The 16,920-nt window shown below is 41.5% G+C and overlaps 2 protein-coding genes across 2 annotated transcripts in view; one reads left to right on the plus strand and one right to left on the minus strand.

Annotated features, from left to right (window-relative positions):
• The window catches only part of wdfy4 (WDFY family member 4), a 51,352-nt gene extending 34,744 nt beyond the window's left edge, over positions 1-16,608 (plus strand). Inside the window, exons 48-62 of the mRNA XM_030772826.1 lie at positions 4,039-4,081; positions 4,276-4,395; positions 4,519-4,636; positions 4,842-4,951; positions 6,357-6,510; positions 7,694-7,785; positions 9,248-9,460; positions 9,693-9,825; positions 10,933-11,090; positions 11,572-11,730; positions 12,041-12,220; positions 12,958-13,140; positions 13,672-13,768; positions 14,629-14,749; positions 15,922-16,608. Of these exons, the coding sequence (XP_030628686.1) occupies positions 4,039-4,081; positions 4,276-4,395; positions 4,519-4,636; positions 4,842-4,951; positions 6,357-6,510; positions 7,694-7,785; positions 9,248-9,460; positions 9,693-9,825; positions 10,933-11,090; positions 11,572-11,730; positions 12,041-12,220; positions 12,958-13,140; positions 13,672-13,768; positions 14,629-14,749; positions 15,922-15,988 (1,948 nt within the window). The 3' untranslated portion in view covers positions 15,989-16,608. The remainder of the gene's footprint in view (positions 1-4,038; positions 4,082-4,275; positions 4,396-4,518; positions 4,637-4,841; positions 4,952-6,356; positions 6,511-7,693; positions 7,786-9,247; positions 9,461-9,692; positions 9,826-10,932; positions 11,091-11,571; positions 11,731-12,040; positions 12,221-12,957; positions 13,141-13,671; positions 13,769-14,628; positions 14,750-15,921) is intronic.
• lrrc18a (leucine rich repeat containing 18a) lies at positions 681-1,478 on the minus strand. The gene has a single exon (XM_030770708.1). It carries the CDS (start codon positions 1,476-1,478, stop codon positions 681-683), a length of 798 nt encoding a protein of 265 aa, XP_030626568.1.
• Positions 16,609-16,920: the final 312 nt, after the last annotated feature.

A 16,920-nucleotide genomic window follows, 5' to 3' on the forward strand; every position in this document is an offset into this window, starting at 1 on the left:
ATGTGTGGTAACAATTACGTTTTTTGTTTATTTAGCTGATTCTCTCCTCCAGACAACCCACTGTTATTACCCTCTTTTAATAGTTTAACAGTTATAACCATGGGTTGAAGTGCCTTTCTCAGCACTACATTGGGAGTGTAGTGTCATGCTAAGGGTTTGAAGTCAGAATTTTTTTTTTTTTAAGGCAAATTCCTTATCCACTACACTGTTATCACCATTATCAGTTAAACGTTCTTGGCAGTGACAACGCTATGACTCCATAATGAAATTGTCTCTTTATTCAGATGCCGTTGTTTCATGTGATTTCGTATTTATTTCAAAACAGTGAAATCATATGTAAACTCTGCAAAAAATGAGGTTCAGTGTATATAATCCTCTGGTTATTTGTCCAGTTCACTAAGCACTACTGCCCCTTTGCCTTCTGAAAGCTAAGGCAGCCTTAGAGAAGAAGCTATCACTAATTTTAACATTTGTGGCATTAACATTACAATTTTGCAAAACCCTGAAAATCAAAAATTCTCTGTTAATTTAGACTCTTTTGCTTCATGTAATTTCCTATTTATTTTGAAGAACAAAATGTTGAACTGTTTAACTGTCATATATAAAAGTATTCAAATCATTTTTCGTCGGTAATTTTGAAGAATATAAAATGTATATTTTCACTTCGAGGTATAGACATGTCAGTCGGTTTTAGATAAGATGAAGTTATTTCTCCAGAGCTCCTGCGTTTGTTGTGCCACCGAGTTGGGCGTGCTCAGACCCGAAAAAGGAAGCCGTCTCTGAGACTGTAGGGAGACCACCCTCCTTTTCAGTCCCTTTCTCTCCTCCTTACACCTTTCCAGACAAGGTGCACACAAACCGTCCTCTCTCACCAAATACAGACCCTCCGCCTGTCCATCTGGGTCCAAGTCTTTGCTCTCGTCCTGGGCGGAGGCCGCTGGGTTTCCCTTAGCGTTGATCTTTTTCAGGTTTGGCAGGACACGGATACACTCGGGCACTTCTGTCAGCAGGTTGTCGAACAGACCCAGCTCTGTGAGGTTAGTGAGCGCGGCCATGGCAGGAGGCAGAAAAGTCAGTCGGTTCATGCCTAGGTTAAGAACCCTCAGGCCTTTCATGTGGCCTATCTCCAGGGGGAGACCGGCGGAGTCGAGGCAGTTGTTGCAGAGGTTGAGTTGACGTAGGGACCCCAGCTGCCCGATGCTCCTGGGAAGCTGCTCGATCTGGTTGCTGTGGAGATCCAGGCAGAGGAGGCCGGTCAGCTGGCCGAGGAACTCCGGGATCTTCCTCAGGCGGTTCCGGCTCAGGTCCAGCTCCTCCACGTTCCGTAGCTTCAGGAGGCACTTGGGAAACGTGGCGATGCCCATGTTACTGAGGTCCAGCCGTGTTCTGCCGTCGGGCGTCACGCGCACGGCCTTCTTGGCTAGTTTTAGCGTGATCTTCCTCCCTCCCCCTCCTCCTTTTTTCTTTCCTTTCGCCATGGTGCTCTGTGAACAAAGTTTCAATTGTTTTTTTATGGGTTTTTTTTTTTTGTTTTGTTTTTTAAAATACTCGAACCACAACCTTATTATTATTAACCTGATCTGTGTAATTATTTTCTTGACCTCAACTAACCGTACACAGTCAAACTCAGCGACAAAGACAATTTGTTACTCATATTGAAGTGCTGGTCTCGTGCATGCCCGCAAGCAGTTTATAGAGGGGAGTAGTGGGGGAGTTTGGGGGGGGGGGGGGGGGTGTAATGTTTACACTCCCGCTCGATCACCCGTCTCACCCCGAAGGGGCGTCTTAAGATAACGCCGCTCTCTAATTAAGGCTAATATCACATAACAAAAGGGGGGTTGGGGGCGGGGTAGGGGGGGGGGTGTCTTAAAAGAGGCGAATGTAAATTTGGGTGAAAACAAAATGACTGGTGATGGGTTGCGAGTCGCGGCGGAAGCTTCCAGCGCCGCGGCTGATTGATCGAGGGCAGCCGTGGCGATGTCTGCGCGGATGTAGACTCAGATCAGCACTTTGATAAATGACACGCGGGGAAGAAGTGATTCAAGCGAACCCACCTCACACCTCCCCATTAAAAAAAAAAAAAACAGAGAGAGAGAGAGAGAAAGAAAGGGGGAAAAAAGGGAAGAAATGTGGCTGCATTGTAAACCCTTCGGGCCCTTTTGTGACTCATTAATCATATTCAAGTACACACAGATACGGGGATAATAAATTTGAGCTTGTTTCGATTAAGCTTTAGTCCACGAATCCCTCTCTCCAGCATGGGCAATTATCTAGAGTTGACCAATGCAATGATTTATTTTCCTTTGTTGTTTTTAAAAAAGAAAAAAAAAAAAAGAAAGAAAATATTTCAGGACTCAGACAGAGTTGATAAAACAAAAACGGAAAAAAACAATTGAATTTTATTTGGATGTTTATGATATATGGACTGTAAAAGGGAGAGTTACTGTCTGTGAAACTAGATAATTCAAGAGAGGCTTTTATGCGCAACAAAACAAAATGAACACGTTCCTTTCTGCGTTTGACTTTTGTTTTTTTTGTTTGTTTGTTTGTTTGTTTTTTTGTCTTTAGTTCTTCTGTTGATTCTGTGGGTGGAATTTCGTTTCAACTTTTCACTAACGTATTTACTGTGGTCACACAACTCTCCTGACAAAAAAAAAAAAAAAAGCGTTCTCCTAATGGGCGTTTTTAATCAGACGGTCTTATAACCATTCTGTCAATCATTACTCAAACGATGGTCTCTGCTCAAATGAAGATAAGCATGAGGCTAATGCATTTTCCCCTTTTTTTTTTGTCTTTTTTCTCTACCTTCTTCATTCTCCCACAACAGATTCAAGATGCACAGTTTCGTTCATATTCATTAAGATGCACATTCATTGCATTTTATGCACTTACCAGTACGTTTGTGCCATCACGCTGAGGTGCAGTGCTTGGTTAAAAACGTTAAGATGGTCTTTAAAGTTAAAAAATCGACTCGTGTTCAGCTGGCCTCTCTTGTCCAGGGCTCTGTCGACACTGTTCCATGGACTAAATATTCTCTTCCGTTGTTTTCGTCACACGATTTAAGGGCATTGAATATCTGTAGATTGAGCTTAATTCAGTGGAGAACCTTGTGTTTGGCTGAATCAGTCATGTTAGCAATGGGTGAAAGAAGCTTTGTTCTGTTTAACTTTGTTACTAGGCAACGCAGGCCCAAATCGCCAAGATTTTATTGTCCTGTGACAGGACACCTCCCACCACCAAAAGGAAAAAAAGAGACAGAGAGAAAGAAAGAAAAAGAAAAAAAGAGAAAAAAACGTTCGCTAATTTTTGTTTGTATACTACTTGACATTCACTCAGTTGTTTCTGAGATGTTCGGATGATAATTACTGAGAATCATTTTCTCAGGGATTTCTTTAGCTTTTCATTAGAATGGTGTATAAATACAGGGTGAAAAGAGATGGCACAGTTTGCCTGGATATAGAGCTGTCAACTGTTCATGGTTATTTATGATGTTATGATATCAGTGATAATGTAAATTATTCCCCTTACCTGTATCCATGTGTAATTGAAGCGTCATCAACACTTTCACATGCTAGTGGAAATACCTGTAGTATTTCTGTAATAGAAATAATCAAATAAAACAAGTCAGGAAAGATAAAAAGTGTCTAGCAGACATATCTCAAACTGTTAGCTCTTTGTTAAATGAGGGTTTGTTTTTTTTTTGGTTTTTTCAACACTATATGTCTGTTGATTGTTATTTTCTAAAAACCCATAGATGGCACTATACACTGCATTTGAGTGTGGCATTTGAAATTGAAGCTTACCATTGACATGAATACATGTCTCCCCTCAGCTACTTAACTGCTGGTTCAGTCTCTCCCATTTAGAACCCTCATGTCGCCTTCCATTCCATCCCATCCACTGTTACTATGCAACCATAACAAAATTATGATGTCACTCACCAAAACAGAACTCTAAATGTCTACAAAATTCAGTCTTTTCCTTCCTCAAAAGCAACATGGCTCTGACTTTAACAGATTATGTTTTTGCGGTTTACAGGAAGACAGCAGGGGTTGAGAAGGTTGCTCTGTTGAAATGGCAGGTAAATAGAAAGACAAGGCTGTTGATAATGGCTCAGTTTGTGGAATGTGATTGATAATGTATTAAATGCTTTATATAGTCATTAGAGGCATGCGAAGTATTTGCATAAGTATTTTTAGAGTATGAAAAGCATTTGATTCCATTATGAAACGGTGCGTGCAGTGCTTTGTTCTGTAATGTCCTTCTTTTGAACAGAAAGGAGAAATGAGTAATTTCGAATACCTCATGCACTTGAACACCCTGGCTGGTCGTACCTACAATGACCTGATGCAGTACCCTGTCTTTCCGTGGATTCTCGCTGACTACGAGTCAGAGGTCAGACCCTTAGTGTCTTTATTAATGTTGTTGTTGTTGTTGTTGTTGTTGTTGTTGTTATTTTCTGATGTCATTGTGTAAACAGACTGGTTTAACCATTCTCTTTTCCTCTTTGATGGGCAGACTCTGGACCTTTCTTCGCCTGCTACGTTCAGAGACCTGTCCAAACCGATGGGCGCCCAGACGGAGAAAAGAAAAGAAAGTTTCATTCAGAGATATAATGAAGTGGAGAGCACAGAAGGTAAACACGTGACCTAATTAGACTCCGCCCTCTATATCAGACCTAATTAAACCGTTATACCTGTCCAACACGCACACACTGTTTGGACACAGATAATAGTCGCTATTTAGTTTTCCATTATGTTACTCCTGCTTTTGCTTTCGACTGTACGCGCTGCCAGGCTTTCATTTAAGCCTGTTTATGGGTGAATGTTGTCCCTGTGCAGGTGACCTGTCAGCCCGCTGTCATTATTGCACACACTACTCCTCGGCCATCATTGTGGCCTCTTACCTGGTCAGGATGGAGCCCTTCTCCCAGACGTTCCTCTCTCTGCAGGTACACGTTCCTGATACACTTCGTTTTTTTTTTTTTTCTTTTAGGACTGAACAAACTTATATACCTATATCTGTCTGGCTGGCCTTTGAGTGGTGCAGTTTTGCTCTGGAAATAACTATTAGGCGTCGGAAGAGGCGTCGGAAAGAGATTGGTTTTAGACCCAGAGAGAACTTAGTCATTTCCGAAGAGTGAAGTGAAAGTTTTTTGTAGGGTTTTTCTGCATAGACTGCTTTCACGCGTAGCGTCTGATTTAGTGCGTTTTAGTTATAGAACACTGTGGAATACCTATACTTGGGGCTTCCTGCTCAGATAAAATGGGGTACTTTTAGTTTACATCTCAACTTTCTGAATTTCGTTCTGATTAAATATGCTTCCTAAATGAAATTTACTTTTATTTTATTTATTTATTTGTTTATTTTTTTTAATCTTGCGTTTTGCACAAACCTTTTTGCTTTTCAAAAATGAAATTAAAGTAAGATTTTAATATATATGCAAATAAATGCAGCATCTATGCTGTGCAAAACCACATTTTATTCTTTATAAGTATCTGATTCAGACTCTTGCAACCAATTGATTAAAATAAAAAATGTCATGCATATTTAATAGTAAACATAACACAATATAGATATTAGGATGAAGATCCACAATGATATTTGCCCCACTTTGAACAATGTTCATCTGTACAGTAATATCCATAACTTAATTTGAGACACTAACTGCATTCACCATGTTCGTATTACTTTCATCCAATGAGGGTAATCTTTTTACCGCAAATTACATCACCTCTCCAGAGATTTCTGTGAGAACTCACAAAATCTGAGGAAGCACAAAACAGTTTCTAGCACTTTTCAAGGCAGCTGCTGATCTTATAAAATATCTACAGGATCTGAAAATCCTGTCAAAGTTCATGCATTATTGGCATCCTGGACGTATTCTCACTGTGAGATGTATTCTCATAATCTGGGTAAACCGTGACTCTAACATGTTATGATGTTATGTAGCATTAATTTTTTGATCTGGAGTTGTCATTTGGTGTGACAGGTTAGATAGGAATTTGTGGTGAAAGTGGCCTTGGAGGGCAACAGGGGTTTTCGTCCCCAGGACTGGAGACCCCCAATCATCATAGTCATAGTCACAGTCAGCGTAGTCAACATCATTAAAACTAATCCATCTTATCTACAGGTTATTCCAGTCCTTGATGTCTTAAACTGGTAGTCTTAGATGTTAACTGAAATGCACTGTTGAAGGGTCCTTAGGCTTGGGGCTGAGAGACGCTGGAGGATAGCATGCACCAGCGTGTTTAATGGAAAGGAGCATGTTTATATGTATGTAATGTATGTGTGTATGTATGTAAATGAACATGTTTATAACAGTGTATGTAATGTCGTGTTCTGGCCTGGCACAGGGCGGTTCGTTTGACGTTCCAGAGCGAATGTTTCACAGCGTGCAGAAGGAGTGGGAGTCGGCCTCTGGAGACAACATGAGCGACGTCAGAGAGCTAATCCCGGAATTCTACTACCTGCCAGATTTTCTCGTCAACTCCAACAACTTTGAGTTTGGTAAGCAGTTTCATTTAGGCTATGATAAATCATGTACCGTGTGCCTAAATGGTCTTCGTGACTGTTAAACTAATAAATTATAATCCGACCCCCCCCCAAAAAAAAATCATCACTTCTGTGAACTGTTTACGTTTTCCAGGCTGTGGGAAAGGTTTTACTCTTTTAATGTTTAAATGAAGTTAACCACGCGTTTCTCAAACATTTATTTCCAAAATGATTGGGTGTGTCTGTTCTTTGACCCCTGCTTTCTGTCAGTTACCACGGTTACCTTTGCTAAGACAGGAATTTTTGAGAAAATGTCGCTGTGATTTAAGATGGTAATTTTAGACTGTTTCTCCACAAACTGTCTCTCTAGATCCATGAGATCCCTCTGTCAGCACTTACAGACTCTTGTCTCAGTTCAAACCACAAACTTAAATCTTTAACTTTTTTTTTTTTTTTCAAGCTATTTTTGTACCCGTTGCCTGATTTTTAAAGGTCCACCATCATTTTTCATTTTTTTCCCCGTCTGCATGGACAGGGAAGACAGCTGGAATTCATACAAAAGCCGCATCATTTTTATACCCCAGTAAAACAGAAAGCCACGAAAAGCAGCCATACGCTGACACGAACTTAGAAAGTAGAATACTAATGTGGAGATTTCTGAGAAAAAGCATACATATGGAGTTTGTAGTAAGTATGGAAACAGTAGAACAGACTCTACTTTAACACGAAGAGGGTGACGTCCTGAAATAAGTATTGTTTCCTATAGAATCAGCAGTTCTCTCCAAAGGCAAACACTTTAACATGAAGAGGGTGACGTCCTAAAATAAGTATTGTTTCCTGTAGATTCAGCAGTTCTCTCCAAAGGCAAACACTTTAACATGAAGAGGGTGACGTCCTGAAATAAGTATTGTTTCCTATAGATTCAGCAGTATTTTCCAAAGGCAAACAGTTCCTAAAACGACGTCTTGACACAATTCCATTTAAATCTAGAGAGTAAGAACTGTGGTGCAGTGCTGAATAGCATTCTTGTCACTATCCCTTTGTTATAAGACAAATAAGGAATTGATTTGTGTGTTCTGCATTTCTGTTTCTGAATGAGTAAACGCATTTGACATATGTTAAAATAAGAGCAATTATGGATCGTGTATCTATAGTAAAGCATCCTGGCCTTGCCTCTGACCAAGCTCTCCTGTTCCAGGTCGCATGCAGGATGGTACCTCTCTGGGAGATGTAGTTTTGCCAGCTTGGGCCAAAGGAGATCCACAGGAATTCATTAGGATTCACAGAGAGGTCAGTGACCCGAAGCCTGTTGGGGACATTCCTGTCTTGTCTATGAGACTGAATGGGGAGTAGAATAGGTCGATAAACATGGACCAGAGGATGTAAATTTTAGTCTAACAGATGGATGCTTTGTCCTATAGAGAAAAAAAGCTTTTGAGAGAAATTTAAATGATACCATTCTGTGTATGTATCGCTGTCTGTGCATAAGGCAAGAGTTAAACTGGCTCCTTTTTTTCAATGCTTTTCCTGAGATAATAGGCACTTGTAGTGTTCATCAAAGAAAGGCTCATTACTCTGTTTAACACTGTTGTCATTACACAATAACTGGGCCAATTCAGCACGAGTACAATATCTCCAGTCTCTCATAACTTCATTACTCCAGCCTGGTCGCTTATTGGACTGAATGCTTCCTTTCTCTGTCTGCCTGCAGGCCTTTACGGACCAAGGCTTTATCAGCTCTCTATCTACTGGGCAATATCTGTATCATTTCCAATTCACAGAAAATGAGCTATTTTGTCTGCTTGTTTTGCTTCTTCATATGCAAATGAACTAAAGACAATATAGGAGAGTTCAAGAACTGAGAGCGTTAGTTGTTTTGGTTGGTTGTTAATGCTACCTGCCCACCCCCACCCCACACACACACACACACACACACACACTGCCCAACCCCCATTTTTAAGATGAGGTTTATGAGAATTTCTGGTCCCAATTTCCCCCTCAATCTCACTGTCCTGTTGAAAAAGAATGGTGTTACAAAATTAAGAAAACTTCAGTGTAAATGCAGCAATCTCTAACTTTTGAATGTAATCTTAGACACACATATATATATATACACATGTGAACAAAATTCTGTTTGCAGGTGAAATAATATTTCTCAAAGACGTAGGGCAATCTGCCTCGTGCTCTCCCCCCCCCCCCCTTTCAGCGGCGAAATATTTCTAGTTCACTGAACATTTAAAAGTTTCATCAGGTTGTAAGTTATGAGTTCTGCCATGTCCATGAACTCAGATTCATCTGTGTGTTCGCTCAGTTCCAAACTGTGAGGCTTGTTTGAGCTTTGGTCAGTTTATAGCCTTAGCCCTGAATTTAGCAACAGTGAAATTCAAATGACCCCGCTTTAAAATAAAAAATGCCTGTATATTTCAGCACATGACAATATTATTCTTTTAATGGATATGTTTTTTTTTTTTCCCGTTCCTTTATTACACAGCCAGCTCCCTTTTTTTTGGATGGATGGTCTTGCTAGAGCATAACTCAGGCTTATTTGATGTTACGTTAGTAAGCAACTCAGCACTTGAAAACACATTTGGAAACTGTCATAAAAGTTCTGATGTACTGGCTTTTCATTGGCCAGAGATTCTGGCTCAGGGTTTGCAGTGTGTGGTGCGCTAACGGTGGCTGACGTGAATCAGCGTGTGTCATTTAATATCAGTCTAGACTGACTGAGACATTGAGTGTCAATCTCCCTCAGGCGTTGGAGAGCGACTACGTCAGCGCCCACCTTCACCTGTGGATAGACCTGATCTTTGGCTACAAACAGCAGGGTTCGGCCGCGGTGGAGGCGCTCAACGTCTTTCACCCCTACTTCTACGCCGACACGCACGACTCCGAGAGCATGAAGGACCCGCTGAAAAAGAGCACCATCCTTGGCTACGTCAGCAATTTTGGCCAAATCCCCAAACAGGTGCTGAACAATGCATACCGTTCAATAATAACCCGATATAAATCAGGTCTGATCCATCCCTGTGTGCGGCTTCACGCAAAGCGAACCTCGATTTGAATCTTTGTTTTCCGTTGAAACTGATATGTGACCATCACACTGCCCTTACTGGCCTCTGTTACCAGCCGATAATTATTTTGAAGATCTAAACAAACGTTTGTCGTTAAACTTTTGTCTTTAAACTCATCCCCCTTAGCTCTTCACAAAACCTCACCCCAGTCGAATCGCACACAAGAACTCAGCAGGAAAGGAGCCAGCCGGGGCCAATCACGTTACTCCATTCTTCTTCAGGCTTGACAAGCTGAAGCCCTCTGTTCAGCCAATTAAAGGTACAGTACAGTACGGCACAAAACCAAGATTACAATCAATGAGAAAACTGAACAGAAAGAAGAAAAAAAAAACAGCCATATCAGAAGGAAAGTCCACTACAGCAGCGAATAGCGCCCTCATTTAATCATTTTTAAAGCTCCTTATTATTTTATTCCATTCCTGGTGTGTGTGTGTGTGTTTTTTGTTTGTTTGTTTGTTTGTTTGGGGGTTTTTTTCTTTCTTTTTCTTTTTACAAGACAGGGCCAGGTCTGCTGGGAGCAATAGGAGCGTCAGTGAGGAAGATGCTGGCTAGACTTTTCACAGGCTAATTTTCTCAGGCATAGAGGAGGCAGCTCGTTCTATTTGTTAGGCCTATTTTGATGATGCTGCCATTGAGGTTTATTTAATAATCTGAATATCCCCAAAGGGTCTCTCAGGAAAATGAGATGAATCTACCTCTCTCTCTGTCTCTCTCTCTCTCGCTCTCTCTCTCTCTGTCTCTCTCCCTCTCTCCTCTCCACAACTTTCTCTCTCTCCCTCTCTCTCTCTCTCTCTCCAACTCCCTCTCTCTCTCTCTCTCTCTCTCTCTCTCTCTCTATTACGGTCTGTTTCCCACACATGTACACACAGATGCAAAAACACACACACACACACACACACGCAGACATATTACATTTCACATAGTCATCAAATCAATAAACGCATTAAGAGACATATTAAGGTTAATGCAAAACTCTCTCTCTGGCTGGCCTACCGGGACTAGTGTGGTAGCATTTAACTGATGATTTCTCAGTGTCCCACTATAACTGAGTCAATAACAGCTACGGTGTAAGCACTGAAACATTGGGTCAGAATTAACCTCTGCTCTCAGATGTTTTATACTGAAACGCCTATCTCCCAAAGAGGAACTCTTTCAGTTTATCAATCTTACCAGTGCTGATGAGAGAACTCACAAAAAAATCCTAGTATCTATTGAATATTATGTGAATAATTTATGAAGGTTAATATTTGCGTAGTGGATAAAGATGATGTTGATTGACAGGACATGATGGGGACTGCTAAACTGATGCTTGTATGAAATGGCCAGGCATAAAGTGTTAATGAGAGACTGTGGTATGTTTCTCCAGAGCTGTTGGACGGGCCAGTCGGCCACATTGTGTGTGGGGAGAAGGAGGTCCTGGCTGTGGAGAAAAACAGACTGCTTATGCCTCCTCTCTGGAGCGCCGTCTTCTCTTGGGGTTTCTATGACAACACCTGTTCGTTTGGCAACTACAGTACAGAAAAGGTTTTTTTTTTCTGTGTTGATTTTTGTATGCTGATATTCATCCTTTTGTTCAGTTCACTCTGTTCCCTCAAAAAATGTTCACTTCATTGACTTTGATCTCTGTCTGAAACTTTCCACATTTAAATGCTTCTTTTTTCCTACATAGAGTCATTGACTCATTCTCTCTTTCACTCGTTCACTCACTCACCGACTGGCTTGTTCAGGCACACACTCAATCTCTCACTCACTCATTTTTTCATTCACTACTTCATTCACTCACTGACTCACTCACTCACTCACTCTCTCACTCACTCATACATTCCCTACTTCACTGACTCACCTACTCACTCTAGTCAAATTTCATTCACTCACCATCATGCAAAGCATATTTATAAACAAGTGTTGTTCTGTGCAGATGTTGCTGTTGTTCTGTGAGAGATGTTGTTCTGTGAGAGATGTTATTGACTGATTCAGAACTTTTCTGTGTGTGTGTGTGTGTCAGAGCTTTGCGGTGTGTGAGAGCCTGTCAGACTGGGGAGAGACTGTATGCGCGGCCTGTGCCAACGCCAACACCATCATCACAGCAGGGAGCAGCACTGTGGTGTGTGTGTGGGACGTGTCCGTCAGCAGAGACAAGCTCAAACACATGAAACTCAAACAGGTCAGAAGCCTCGCCAGACTGGAACAAATCTGAAACATGACAGAGAACCATCAGTGGAGAAACATGGAATTTTAGACACTCCGCTTGTCTAGCATAGAGAGATCACCTAACGAAAACTGAGTGACAACACAAAACAGAACCAGTCTTCTCTGCAAAAAGAACCCTGCCAAAGATCGTTGACACAAACAGGACAGTGAATAATGTTCAAGCAAAACTTTTCTGCCCCTAAAGTACTGCAGTATTAAAAGCAGATGGGTGTGTGATGGATGTTTTGACTGAAGAAGGCCTTATGCTCCTGTGTCTCTCTCAGACCCTGTATGGACACACGGACACGGTGAGGTGTTTGGTGGTGTCTGAGGCTCACAGCATTATCATCAGTGGTTCCTCTGACCAGACCTGTATCCTGTGGGACCTGGAGGAGCTCAGCTATGTCACTCAGCTCCCAGACCACTCCACCGCCGTCTCTGCCCTGGCCATCAACGACCTGACGGTGAGTGGGACCCGCTCATGCTTTCTCTTCAGCCGTCTGAATCTCAGGTCTTTAAAAGTTTGCCTGCTTGTTGGTTTGTTTGTTGGTTTCTTTCTTTCTTTCTTTCTTTCTTTCTTTCTTTCTTTCTTTCTTTCTTTCTTTCTTTCACCTAGTTTCCCTTTCTCTTTGAGTCTCTTTTCAGCTGTTATTCTCTCTTTTTCACCTCTTTCTTCACTCTTTCTTTCTCTTTTTCCCTCTCTCTCTCTCTCTGTCTCTCTCCCTCTCTCTCTCTCCCAGTTTACTGTTCCACGCCCTTGGGTGGAAGCCCCATGTGTTGACTGATAAACGCGGGGCCTTTTTCACTGGCAGACAGAGAGAGACAGAGGGTAATGTGTGAGGATGTTCCTGTGAGTGTGTCTGCTCTGTCAGCAGGCTGAGGACAGGGTGTGCCTCGCTCCAGCCAGCAGGCATGTCCTTCCACAGCGGGACACTTATTCTCTAATCACTCATTGTTACTGACGGACCCCTAAAAAGTCAAAACAAGCGAGAGAAACGCGTAGAAATGGAACTTCTAACATGTTGAAACACAGTATGTGTATAAACTGCTGTCTCTCTCTGATTACTTCCTGCATTTCCGCTTCAGCCGTTTTATGCTGTACATTTCTAAAGAAGATTGTGGCAGTCAATAGATCTGTCCATTGTCGCCCATTGATATTAAATGGTGTTTTTTTTTTTTTTTTTTGTTTTCTCTTTCGTAGGGTGAGATCGTGTCCTGTGCTGGGACCCATATGTACCTGTGGACAATGAAGGGTCACCTGCTGACCTCTTTAGACACTTCCTCTGGATCAGAGGACAACATCCTGTGCTGCTGTTTCACTCAGAAAAACGAGTGGGATTCCCGAAACGTCATCGTCACGGGCTGCGAGGACGGCATCGTCAGGGTAAGAGGGTCGGACCGCTGCCACGGAAACCGCACGCGCACCCGCACCCGCACCCGCACCCGCCGCGTGTGGCGCTTGGCTCGCGATGGGCGAGCCGTAATAAGTCAGACAAAGAGTTTTCAAATGAGAACGACTCTCAGATGGACTGGCCTTTTTGCACGAATGACAAATCCTACACGGAGCTTTTCCCACTGAATAGTAAGGAACTGTTGGTGTAAGATATTTAAATATGGAGCGCGGCTTTATTGAAATCAGTCTCTCAGGCCCAGATTTACCATCCAATGGAGGCATTAATAGTAACATATGCCCCTTTTTAAATGAGGTAAGAGCAGTTATTAAATCAAAATGGTTTCTAAATTAGGCATCAAATGGAAGCTTCTGGAACCTTCTCTACACCGATGGCCAACAGATTTGATTTATGATTATGGTTTCAATTGTACCTCAGGTCTTTTTTTCTCTCTCTCTCTCTCTCTCTCTCTCTCTCTCTCTCTCTTTTTTTCTTGTTTCATTAGCTGTGTGGTTCTCTTGCAGATATGGAAGACGGAATATACAAGAACACAATTACCTGGACATGAAGAGCAAACCGACTCCCAGGGGCATGTTCAGTCCACAGATCCGGTGGAAACGGGTAACATTAATTCTCCTCACTATGAGTACAGCATTAGAAACACAGAGTTCGTATGTTCATGGGGTTTTTTTCTTCTTCCCCCTCCTAATGTCTGTTCTTGCTCCTGGCTATATTATCTTGGCTAGTCACACGAATATTTAGAGCACACAGGCCTCTTCAATAAATTTAATATAAACTGTAGTTACAGAAATAACAGCTGTTCTGGCGGGATATAAGAAAGGAAAATGTGTTTTAAATTTGTAACATGATAAGAGTTGTTACTCCACTGCGTTCAAGTGATGTATGAAATGAAATAGCTTAGTAAAAAGGTGTAGATTTATAACTTTCTGTCTCCCTCTTAAGAAACAGTTTATGTGAATCCAACAACGCTTACTCCTCAGTGTCACTGCAGTTCTGTGAAATCCTTCAGTGTGAAGTTTGACTTGGAGGAATCCAGAGAGAAAGTTCATAATTATGTGTTTTTTGTTTGTGTGTGTGTGTTTGTGTATATGTGTGCGTGTGTGATGCATTAGGGCTAGCTGCAAGGAATTATGGGCCAAAGTTATTAAACATACAGCCGGTAAACACTGATGAGCAATTTTGCTGATGTAGGCATGCAATTTAGAAAGCAATAATACCCAAATCCAATTTGGTACACACTGGTTACAGCACAGGCGTCAGCACTTGTAAGTATCACAACGTACAAATTAAATTGGGAGAACTCCTTGTAATGGTGAAGCCCTTATATTAGATATATTTTTCTCAATTTAGCAACGTGCTGACCATAAACAAAAGCTGCGTCTCATTTCTCACTCTTCACTAGGATCACTTTCTGGTTTTATTTTATTTTATTTTATTTTTACGTTTTTTTTTTCTTCCAGACAGGACAGGTAGGACGTGGGAACGGCACCTGGTTCTGTGTCGGGAGCTGAATCGGAGTCAGGTGGTTTCACGGAGACGCTACAAAAGTAATCCAGCGGTGACCGCGTTGGCTGTATCCAGGTACGGACTCTTCAGCAGTGAGAGGGCGGGGCCCGAGTGGCCCTTTTCATTATTTAATTACACTCTGAACGTGACACAGTCACACGAATCTTTACGGACATCGTGTTCTGAGACAGATGAGACCCTGGTTCCTTTAAAACTAAACAGTCATTCTTTTGACTGAACACTTACACTTGAAAAGTGAAAAATGTTGAACATCCAGTCCCATGAGATTACTGGCCTTAAACTGAACGTAATCCAACCGTACCCACGGTTAGAACATCACAAATGATGCCATTGCTGTTTAGCTCTTTAGCACATTAAAAATTAGGCCCCACCTTGTGTAATGAAATACTCAGCCTAGAGCAGTCAGTTTAGCCCATACTCCCCGTTTAATATTTACGGTAAAAAAAAATAAATATTGAATTGTATGCAATGAAATGTTTATTTCATATTTCCCTCAAATGTCATAGTAAACCAAGCAATCCCATGTGTAAGGGGAGCCAATATGTTTGTTCTCTGTTTTGTTTTGTTTTTTGTCGTTGTTGTTGTTTGTTTGTTTGTTTGTTAAGAAGGTTTGGCAGTTCAGGTGGAACAGGGTCACAAGAGTCCACGTGAGGGCAGAATTACTATCTCTGTCAGACAGATCAGTCTAAAGCTTGCGCTATCAGGACAGAACCGTCATTTGTGTTATATAACACATGGCATGTGGCTTATGTAACTAAGCAGAGATTAATTAAGTTTAAAGTACTGCCTTCTATTATAATAATGATTACAATAACAACAAAATGACAGCAGCAGTTTGTACAACTTGGGTACATTAAAATATGTCTGCTCGACTTTAGCAGTTGGCTACAAGTTAGCCGTGAGGTAGTGTGACTGTTCTTGGAGTGTTTTTGGACAAGTTTCTGGAGTGCCTCCCTGCCTGTTCAAACCGCTCAATGTGGCTTTTTCCCTTTTTTAAAAAAAAATCATAACTAATGTCATAGTGGGTGTTTCTCAATCAAAGCACAGACACAGACCTCAAAATGATCATTTGGGTTTGCAGACCTAGGGTAGCCTGTTTAATATTAGGATTTCACTCTGTAAAACCTTTGAATAAAATGAGACACCCTTAGTCCAGGGGAGCAAAGGAGTCAGTGATACATTCACAACACTCAGTACGTTTTTCTCTTGTTCCTGTGTTTTTCCAGGACACATGGCACTCTGTTGGTTGGAGATGCGTGGGGCAGGGTGTTCAGCTGGATCTGTGAAGTATAAGAAAAAACTCCCAGACCCTTAACGCGCCCTCAGTGCTTGTTCTCCGCATGGGGAGTGGTAGACACAGGCTTCCCAGCCTTACTGCTGACTGGAGGAGACTGGAATGGAGGCCTTTTGTGTGCGTGCGTGCGTGCGTGTGTGTGTGTGTGTGTGTGTGTGTGTGTTTGAGTGGTGACATATGGTTTCTTGGACGCGGTGAGGCCAGAAACAGAGCCCCGCTTATTTAAGAAGTGATTTAAGAAATGAATTATGCTGCAGTGTTTTTTTTTATCTTTTCTCCTCCGTCAGGGCCGTGTGGCAGATCCCTTTTTATTGTACAGCAGTTATTGGGGTTTTCTTTTTCCCTTTCTTAGTAAACTGTCAGAAAGCCAAAGTGATGTTTATTTTATGAACGTTCATCTGCTGAAGTTTTATACCCCGCCCAGCTGCATACTATATTATTACTTAGACAGTTTTGTTTGTTTGTTTGTTTGTTTGTTTGTTTAATTGTGTGTCTGTGTATTGTAAGCTTCCTGCTGGTCATATGGATTTGTGCACTATGTACACATTCCTTACACTGAGCAGCAGGGTTCTGCTCAGAAATAGAGTTATATGCTCAAGGACATTGGGTAAGACGTCATATCTTATCAATGAAAAAAAAAAATATGCAAATTCTTTATTTATATTTATATCTACATGAATGTATTGTTGCATTTTATTGATCTATTTCATTTTAATGAAAATCAGTTTGATTTTGTGTGATCGTCGTCACGTCTGTGAATTACGAATAAAAATGTTTACCTTCTGTTCTGTGTTGAAAGTTGGACTGCTGGTTTTTATGAAACTTTTTTTTGGAACATACTGAGCAACACAAAGGGCTGATTCAACCCTCTGTGACCTATTTGTGTTGGAGTGCCAGACCTCTGCCAACAAACGCAGCCTGCTGTTAAGCA

The sequence above is a fragment of the Chanos chanos genome, chromosome 4, assembly GCF_902362185.1.
Source record: "Chanos chanos chromosome 4, fChaCha1.1, whole genome shotgun sequence".
Lineage (NCBI taxonomy): Eukaryota > Metazoa > Chordata > Actinopteri > Gonorynchiformes > Chanidae > Chanos > Chanos chanos.